We start from the raw sequence: 10360 nt of genomic DNA, 5'->3' as shown, positions 1-10360 counted from the left end.
AAAAAAATAAGTATTGGGGTCGATTCATTCAACTAAAAATTGTTCAAGGTGGTGCCCCATTATGACTGCAGACTGATGATTGAAACAGGGAAAAGATAAAACTATTTTATCTTTATTTTGTTGTTGCAGTTTTAACAATTATATTGTTATTTAAATTGGACTTTATTGTTTATTAAAATACTTTTTCTTTTTTAATCAAGGTTAATAATGCCTTCATCTAGTGAAAGTGATATACCTGATCCATTTGTAACTAAACGTCGGAAAAAGAAGAAAATTATACATAAAAAGGCACCAAGTTCTCAGAAATCAGTTTCTGCCAGTTCAAGTGAAGTTGTATCTAAAATCACCAACTTATCAAGATATCTTCCGTCAAAGAAGCTAACTGAAAAGAACAAGAATAAGAAAAGATGGAAGGATATTAGAAAACAAAATCAAAAGGTCGATAGCGTTGTTCTGAAGAAAAGCAAAGGGATTTGCAAAAGCAAAAATTTGCCCAAAGGAAAGAGTTTAAAGAAATTACAATTGGCAATGGGTGTAAAATGTTCAAAAGATGAGAAGAAAGACAAACAAGCTGAGCACATTCATAAATTACAAGAGAAACTTAATGCTGCAAGGTTCCGTTACTTAAATGAAAAATTATATACTGAAACTGGACAGAAATCATACATTTATTTCCAGTCTGACAAAGAAGCATTCAAAATATATCACAGTGGTTTCCAAAGTCAGGTGAAAAAGTGGCCTGTGAATCCTCTTGAAAAAATCCTTGATTATGTACGACAGACACCACGCTCATCAAAGGTTGTAGACTTTGGTTGTGGTGAGGCTCTGCTCGCACAAAGTGTCCCACATGAAGTGTTCTCATATGATCTTGTGGCTTTGAACAAACATGTCACTGCTTGTGATATGGCACATGTGCCACTCAAGATTGCCAGTATGGATACAGCTGTCTTTTGTTTGTCTTTGATGGGTACCAATATGGTTGACTACATTGCTGAAGCTGCTCGGGTACTGAAACACAAAGGTATCTTGCTAGTTGCTGAAGTGGTCAGTCGATTCAAGAAACAGCTTGACTTTGTGAGAGAAATTGAGAAAATGGGTTTCTCACATTTGTCAACTACCAATTACAAACTGTTTGTGATAATGAAATTTATGAGAGATTCTTCAAAATCTAAAAAAGAAAAACAGAACATTTCTCTAAGCTTAAAGCCATGCTTGTATAAGAAGAGATGATGTGCCTTTGACTTGACATTAATTTAGCTTAAGTTCTATTTATGTTTCATTTTCTTTATTCTGTAAAGAATATATTCCCCATTTACAGAAACAACCAGACCATGTTCCATACATACACTGTATATGCCTTCATGTCTATACACTAACATTAGATTAAAAACGTACTCCAATAGTACAGATGACTATGGTTACATATTGAAATTATACTGACTACATTCAATTTTTCATCTATGAAACATACAAACACAAACACACACTTGTCTACAAGAATGCATGCATATAGAAAATGTTAAATAGTTATTTAAAATTGTGCATATGCTCATATATATAATAAGAAATGCATACATACTTTTATTTTGTATAACTATTGCCACCCTGTCTATCAAAACACTGTATTAATCTGCTATATATTGTAAATTATGTGCCTTGACTAAACCATAACCTCATTGCATATCAAAACACGTCTTCCATGCCACATTGATGATGCTTTGTGTAACATATCGAAATTTTATACAACATTTCACCATAACTTATATTATCATGCTTTTAAAAAGCTGCTATTCTTTTGGTACATGTAGCCTCAGTATTTGAATAATGATTTCTCATGTCAACACAAATTGTAAAGGAGTGCATAGTTGATTGAATCGCAAAATATCTGAAATATGAAAAGCAGGAGTCAGAGTTAACATTAAGGTATATAATTAAACACTATAAGGCACTTTGGGTGGCAGCTTATCATTTCTATCATTCATTGAGATCCTAAAACCAAGCTGCTATGTAAAAAGCATTGGTGTGGATGCTGGTGCCATGTAAAAAAAAGCAACCAGTATACTTTGTAAAGTGGTTGACATCAGGAAGGGCATCCAGTCGTAGAATCCAAGCCAAACACTGTGGAACATTGCATGGCCCCTGGCCTTGCCAGTCCCTATCAAACCTCCAACCCATGCCAGCATGGAAAACAGACGTTGGATGATGATGATGATGATGATACTGTCCTTGTAGGGCTTTAATATTAATTTGAAGAATATATAGATATTGAGACTGGGGTGTTGTATTAAATATATTGAAAGTATTTTGGGGTTGTCTCCCTTTATGTTCTGAGTTCAAATCCGGCTAAGGTTCACTTTACATTTAATCTCTTTGGATTTGATAAATTATCTACTGAGATTGAAATAGTTGACTATAGACTCCACTTCTGTACAAATTTTTGGCTTGTGTTCTTATATCAGTGGATTGCAGCCATGCTTGGGCACCACCTTGAAGGGTGTAGCCAAATAAATTGACCCCAGCACTTAATTGAAGCCTGGTACTTATTCTATCAGTCTCTTTTGCTGATCTACTAAGTCAGAAAGACATAAACTAACATAAGTTGTCAAGCATTGGTGGGGACAAACACAAAGACACACACACACACACACATAGAGGACCAGCTCCTTTCAGTTTCCTTCTATCAAATCCATCCACTTTGGTTGGCCTGAAGCTATAATGGAAAACACTTGTTCAAGGTACTGTGCAATGGGACTGAATCGAAGACCATATGGTTGGGAACCAGATTTCTTACCACACAGCCATACCTGTGTCTGTGTTACAAATCATAAATTAAATGGATGAGGCTGATAGCTAAAATGGTAGTGCTAGACCAAATCTCTCAGAGTTTATGGATTTATTATGTGTAACTGAAGACTCAGTATTTGTTGTTGACTTATCTCCGGTATAGTTGGAGAATATCTAGCATGTTCTTGTCTTGAAGAATTTTATTACAAAGGAGTGCTGAAAAGTTCCTGGCATTGAGGGTATTGTGAAAGGCCTAGTTGGAGGCCCAACCTTCCAAGTTCTTTACAGGGCTTAGAAAAGCTGAGGGACTGCTGCAACAAGTTTGTGAATCTGAGAGAAGAATGTGATGAATAAAAATATAATTAACTGACCCTCCTGTATTTTCTTTTACCTCAAACCAAGAACTTTTCAGTACCCCATCGTATATGGTGTATCAAATGCTGCAGTTCATTACAGAAGAAATAATTGAGTAGGCATGGGAATGTAACAATTTAGAATGAGATCCCTCTAATCTTGCTCTAGTCATTACTAACTTTGTTTTTCTGAACACGAAAGTTAGCCTGATATAGCCTTGACATGGTGTTCTATGCAGTAGGGGTATTTTTGTTGTTCCTCTCTCAACACTGTGATGGAGTTCCTGCAGTCTATGTAAAGCTAAGTTGCTTGATATTAGATCTATTAAGTTCAGCACCATACATTTCTGCATTAGAATCATACTGGGTGGTTAACACCAGCCCAGCACTAATTAAGCAGGCCTGTGATGTCCGGATTATCAAGGCTGAAACATTTTCCATTTCTAACTATTTAAATATTTCTTTCTTTCCTAGTGTGTCTAAATTACATTATTTGGTGTGCCTTTCCTATTTTCTAGATGAAAGGGTATGCTCTGGAAGAGATTAGGCTGCTATGTATAGCATGTTGAGTGACAACAGACACTCCATCATATTTCTAATGGGTGTATAAAATATTTACATTAGTAATGTATTTAAGAATAAGCTAATTGACAGTTCTTATTTGTTTTGTATTTTTTCTTAAGAGTATTTGGTCGCATTGGGTTTGGCAAAGTGTATTTCAATGATTTTTCAATGCTTAACCATCCTGTATGTGTGTTCAGCTAGATCTTGTAAGAATCATATGCACATACTTTAAAAGTCTGTCCAAAAAGAAACTAATCTTTAAAAAAAAACATGAATTCATTTCTTGTGATTTAATCGTGCTTGTCTCTTTCAAAATAGTTCTTTCACTGTTCATGCATTTCCCCCAACATTTTTGTCAATTCTGGAATAATTTTTTGGTGTAATGCACAGCTCCGTAATAGATTTTCTTCAACATCTATCATCTGAAATAGACAGCTTTCAGTATTGAGAACTAAAACTCAGCAGACCCCATCAGTGGCACATAAAAGACATCCGCTTCACTCTTGGAATGGTTGATTTTAGGAAGGGCTGTAGAGTCTTCATGCCTTTGCCAAAAATCCTCAAATAAAGAATGACACCTGAACAAGTATGTTATGGTGCAGTATCCAAATTTTGTTTGTCTTTGTTTCAGGCCTCATCCTTCACATTGCTTTTATTCAGATGCTTCAAGACATTGAAGTAAAATTCTTCATTGATTGTCTCACCATCATCATCATAATCATTTAACATCTGTCTTCCATGCTGGCATGGATTGGATGGTTTGACAGGAGCTGGCAAACTGGAGGGCTACAAGAGGCTCAAGCGATCTGTTTTGGCATGGATGCCTTTCCTCATGCCAACCACTTAACAGTGTACTGGGTGTTTGCAGCAACAATGATCCAATTCATTGTGGCAGCTGCCTTTTTATTTCAATAAAAAAAGCATCCAGCCCACACTATAAAGTGGTTGTCATTTGGAAGGGCATCCAGCTGTAAAAACCATGCCAAAACTGACCTTGCCTGTGCTGGTGCCACAGAAGCACTCGGCCTACTCTGTAGGGTGGTTGGTGTTAGGAAGGGTATCCAGCCATTAAAAACTGCCAAAACAGACACACAAGTATGATGCAGTCTTCTGCCTGGCTAGATCCTGTCAAACTGTCCAACCCATGGAAGGAGGACATTGAACAATGATGAAACTTTTCTGAAATTTCTCATGAGCATAAAAGCAATCAAACAACTGATTGGTTGTAACTCTTTCCTTTCGTCTGTGAGCAGATGTACACTTTTTGCAGTAATATGATGTGTCTTCAATGTTTCTTTTAAATTCTATAAAATAGCTGGTGTTAGGAAAGGCACAATATCAAAAATAAGAAAGTATTGGTGAGACACATTCCTCTGACCCATTGAAAACAGTAACTCCAAATAACTGACTTGGACCGTGATGGCATGTTCAACACATACCAGCATTGAAAGCGGATATAAAACAAGATGATATCTTTACTCCATTTTTCTCCTTCAGCAGGCATTATTATCTGTGATTTGTTATACAACAAACACTCCCGAGAAGGTTTTTGATTTGAAGATGTATTGCTGTGTCCTCTTGTATACTCTATAGAACAAATATAAGTATGGTTACATAAATATCATTTTACATACAATTTCAAATATAATAAACAAATTAAACTTGAAGGTCAGAGAAAATTATATTTGCTGAGCTATGACCCTCTCTGTGACCTTCATCACCTGATCCATAAATTGTAATTGTTTATAAGCTTTATGTTTCTCACCTACAGTACAATTTGTTTCACAAGAATCAGTGCTGAAAACCGTCTAACAACAGTATCACCAAATGCTGCTTCGTCAAAATGTATCTACAAGCACCAATGTTTGTCTTGAAACAATGCTGCCTTTTCTCAAGTAATCATTTCCAAAATTTGTACAAATCCAAAGTCATCTCACAATAATGCATGAAAGAAAAAGCCAAGAAATGAGGTTCACTTGAAATAAAACAAGGAGTTCAAGAAATGAGTTGAAACTGCTAGTTGTCATAGAGTAGGAGTATTAGTATGAGGTACAGAAACGTTTCCTTTTGCCTTCAGTTACTTTTTAATTTCTCCTGCTGTCTCATTCTAATTTTTTCTTTCCCTTTATGATTCGTCTTAGACAATAATTTATCAATAGTATATAAATTATATGTAGGTGCAAACGTGGTTGTGTGATACATTTGCTTCCCAACTACATGGTTCTGAGTTCAGTCCCATTGCATGGCACCTTGGGCAAGTGTCCTCAACTATAGCCTCAGGCCAACCAAAGTCTTGTGAGTGGGTTTGGTAGATGGAAACTGAAAGAAGCCTGTCATGCATATGTGTATGTCTTTGTGTAGGTGTTTATACCTTAATTGGTGTTGGTGTGTTTATGTCCCTGTAGCTTAGTAGTTTGACAAAAGAGACTGATAGAATAAGTGCTGGGCTCGATTTGTTTGTCTAAAATTCTTCAAAGCAGTGCCCCAGCATGGACTCAGTCTAATGACTGAAATTAGTAAAAGTTAAAAGATTAGAGTATTGTCATCATCATAAAAAATACATATGTAGGTACTTAGCCTAGGTGTGATGAAAAGATATATTGTTTATTGATCCGTTCATGACATTCCATCCTTTACATACATGATTCAGTTCAAGTCCATTTTTTCATGGTTCTCGTTAATTAAAATGAGTAAAAGACAGGGAAAATGTTGTAACGTATTTTTGTATAGATTATGCTGATTCAGGCAGTTTAAATTTTGCTCATGAGATGGCTTTTATGAAATTATTGAAACAAGTGTACAAATGAAGGATTCAAAATATCAATAATTTGTTTGCTATTATTCAGTTTTATTTGGTGCTATTCTAAGCCCAAATATATGCAACATTATAATTGGTAAAGTGTGCAATCTTGGAGTATAGGAGTTTAATGTGACATAGATATACAACACTAGTACTACAGGTAATGACATGGATTATATACACAAATATATATGTGCTACAAGACACTATTTGAGCAAAAGGGAATACTATTTTTACATTGCCCATAAAGAATATGTTCTATGGCTTGATAATTCTAAAGTCCAGTGCAATAAAACATCTCTTAGTTGAAAAGAGGTGTGGCATAGTCATGAAGAAAGACTAGTCAGAATATATATATGTGCATCATTTATTGCTACATCAATGCAGAAGGTGCTCATGCAATACAAGAATAAATTTGATATGAAATAATGTATATTACAAGAGCAGGAGATCTTCATCAGAAGTTCACATTTAGGCTGATTCTACACATCAATGCATATTCTTGTTTCTGTGGTATGTTTCTTCATCTTTTGCTCTGTGTTAGTATGTAGCTGTCAGAACAACTATTAGAGCAAACTCCACCAAGGACCAAATTCACTCTGCTTTTTCACACTAAAGCCAGCTATATTTGTAGGCTCTGTTCATAGACAGCTCTAGTCGTGCTACTAGACTATCATGTGAGCATAAAATGCTGATTGAACTAAAATGGGGTCTGCACATATGATCAACTCGTGATTTCCATGTGGGGTCAAATTCAACTGTTATAGAGCTAAGGGTTGGCAACATGAAGGGCATCCAATCATAAAATACTGCCTCAATCAAGTCTTTGTCCAATTTGTAACAGCATGAAAAAATGCTGGTATGTGTTGGACAAAAATGGATGTAAAATGAAAACAATTAAAATCTAGCTGCAAGTTGTTTTGTCTCAGGTCAGTTCTGATAGAACAGGACTATTATCAAACACATTCAGTTGTAACCATTCCAAATCCTTTTCAAACATATAAGGATGCTGCATTTAAAACTACATTATCCAACGAGGCCTTCCATTTTTCTAAGATGATCAGGTGGAATTTGTAGGATAGTTGGTTGCTACTCATATTAGAATGAATGCTTGAGATTCCTTTAACTTGTTTAGCTGCAAAAAGGTAATGAGTGATGGCTTGTAATGTTGAGTGCACTTTCTTCTGAAACAAAAATTACCTTTGGCAGAGAGTTAACCTAATTATGTGACCCATCTCATTACAAGTTCACATTGAAGTGTCATGCATCTAAGGAGTGGGCATGCACAAAAGACAGACTGAAGTTAGCTACTTATTAGAGTGCTTCAAATTTAGTGTCAACAAAAGCTAAAATGGACTTTCTGGCCAACCCAATGTATCCCTGTATATTTTTCATTCACTTAATATCATAGAAACCAGAAATGAACACTAATGGTATGAACTACAGACTGAAAAAACAATGGTCACTTTGAGACTGATAAGCAGTTTTTATTTTCAGATTCTCATCTAAAGCAGTGGTTCTCGACAGAAGGCCATGCAAGCAAAACAGTAAATTGGGGACTACCTGTAATATATCTAGGGTCCATGAAAAATTTTTGCTTTAGGTGTATTTATTGCGAGAAACAGCTAGATTTCTTTCTTGAACATTTTACATAGTCCAGCCTACACAAGTTAATGTGTAAAAAAAAAAAGAAAAGGAAAAGGGGGAATTTTGAAATAAGAACCTATAAAACTTATTTTTAAACTTCGAATGGCTATGGGTGCCAACCAAAATAGAATAGTAATCAAAAGGATCTATAGATAACAAAAAAAAAAAAAATAATGGTTAAGAAAACCTTAGAGTCTAAGGGCTGACAACTAGCCATAGCTTATCTCCCTTGTTCTTACTGTGACATGACTGTCGTATTGGTTTACATTCATTTTCTGCCTACTGATACAGTTAGTATGGTGTTAAATGTCATAGAATTTAGTTGACTTAACTGAAAATATCAAAACAGGAGTCTAACTAGCACGAATAGGCATGTTGGCTTACATGTGTAAGCTAAATACCACATTACTATATAACTACGGACAGTTTTTTTCTCTTTTGAAGTTGTGGGTTTAGACAGAAGCTGGTGAGAGATAACCACCCTGAACCTTGTATAGTTGGAGCGTTTAGATCAGAATCAGTAAGAGAATATATCCCTTGATACATACATACATATATATATATAGAGAGAGAGAGAGAGCAAAGGCATGGCAGTATGGTTGACAGATTTACTTCTCAACTATATGGTCTGGTTTCAGTCTCACAGCATGGTACTTTGGGCTAATGTTTTCAACTATGGTTTTGGGCAAACCAAAGCCTTGAGGTGGTTTTGTAGATAGAAACTGAAAGAAACCATTGGATTAAGTGTTGTGAACATGCATCAACAATTTCCTCAGAAACTAGATTGTGTAATATGTGTGTGTGTGTATGTTTGAAAAGGTATGTAGCGTAGTGGTTAGGATGTTTCACTCATGATCACAAGATTGTGGTTTCAATTCCCAAACCAATGGTGCATTTTGTTCTCAACCAAGGCACTTCATTTGAAGTTGCTCCAATCTATTCAGATATAAATGGGTAACCATGCATTCTATTCAGAGAGAATGTTGGCCTGTCCAGCCAGTCAGCAGGGTACCGTCATTCAAAAGCTACAAAAAATCAAGGAAGTGCAATGTGACCAGCAGTGTAAAACAACAACTGATAGTCAGGGCTGGCGCCCTAGGCAAGCTGAACTCCAGTGTATACAAGCTGCTGGCTGAGAAAATTTCCTTGTCTTTGTCCCAACCTCCTTGGTGCCCTTAAACAGATGGCAACCTGGGTGACTGCCAGAGTTGGCGGTACTTGGAGCCGGCCCTGCTGATAGTCTTGTCAATACAGGGATACATTGGGTTGGCCAGAAAGTCCATTTAGCTTTTGTTGACACTAAATTTAAAGCACTCTAATAAGTAGCTAACTTCAGTCTGTCTTTTGTGCATGCCCACTCCTTAGATACATGACACTTCAAATGTGAACTTGTAATGAGATGGGTCACATTTTGTGAGCTTGGGCTCACTCGTGAAAGTTAAGAAGGGATATCTCTTCTATCATACTTCAACCTTTCAACACCTAGTATAAAGCCACCTTCTTCTCTACTATATATCCATCAGTCAAGGAGTTCTGTAATCCTCACAAATGGTGGTGCATAAAAAAAAGTACACAGTACACTGTTAAGTAGTTGGCATTAGGAAGGACATCGATTCCTAAAAACCATGTCAAAGCAGAACATTGGAACACATTGCAGTCCTCTGACTCAGATCATGTCAAGCTATCCAAACTATGCCAGCATGGAAGCTAGAAATTAAGTGATGACAATGATAATGTATATGTGTGTGTATAAGATGGTATACATTTCGATGCTTCTAATACAAAAAAACAACAACAAATATTTGATTTGTTGTGTATATAAATGTAAACAAACTAATATTTGTTTTTTTATGTGTCGAAACAGGCATTGTACGATACAAATAAGGTGATACTTTTTCGAACGCAGAATTGCCATTAAAACTGCAGAAATGCTGGATATATTTTTGTTCGATTTCCTTGTATGTCTCCACTGTACTGTTTTTGCTCTCAACTTTGACCCTCCATAAATCCTAAATTTTATTTTGGTACGTATGGGAGCAACTGTCTTCGAAGGCTCATATTGTCGTTCAGTGCTCGAAATGAGGAGTAGATAGACAGCCGACAACTGATGAAGGGCCGTTCTTTATGTTACTAGTCCTGTTTTCCATTCGTTTCTCTTGTTGTTTTCGTATTTCATGTTGTTTACTGTTGGTGACGTCCTATACTTATATAT

The 10360-nt window shown here is 36.0% G+C and overlaps 1 protein-coding gene across 1 annotated transcript in view; it reads left to right on the top strand.

Moving 5' to 3' along the window:
- Positions 1 to 4314, top strand: part of LOC106868838 (uncharacterized) — a 7712-nt gene extending 3398 nt beyond the window's left edge. The window contains exon 2 of the mRNA XM_052969823.1: positions 201 to 4314. Coding sequence (XP_052825783.1) covers positions 208 to 1230 — 1023 coding nt within the window. The 5' untranslated portion in view covers positions 201 to 207 and the 3' untranslated portion in view covers positions 1231 to 4314. The remainder of the gene's footprint in view (positions 1 to 200) is intronic.
- The last annotated feature ends 6046 nt before the right edge of the window (positions 4315 to 10360 follow it).

This window comes from Octopus bimaculoides, chromosome 7 (genome assembly GCF_001194135.2).
Source record: "Octopus bimaculoides isolate UCB-OBI-ISO-001 chromosome 7, ASM119413v2, whole genome shotgun sequence".
NCBI classification, from domain to species: domain Eukaryota; kingdom Metazoa; phylum Mollusca; class Cephalopoda; order Octopoda; family Octopodidae; genus Octopus; species Octopus bimaculoides.
The sequence above is the reverse complement of the archived record's forward strand: the minus strand, read 5'-3'. Positions and strand labels throughout refer to the sequence as shown.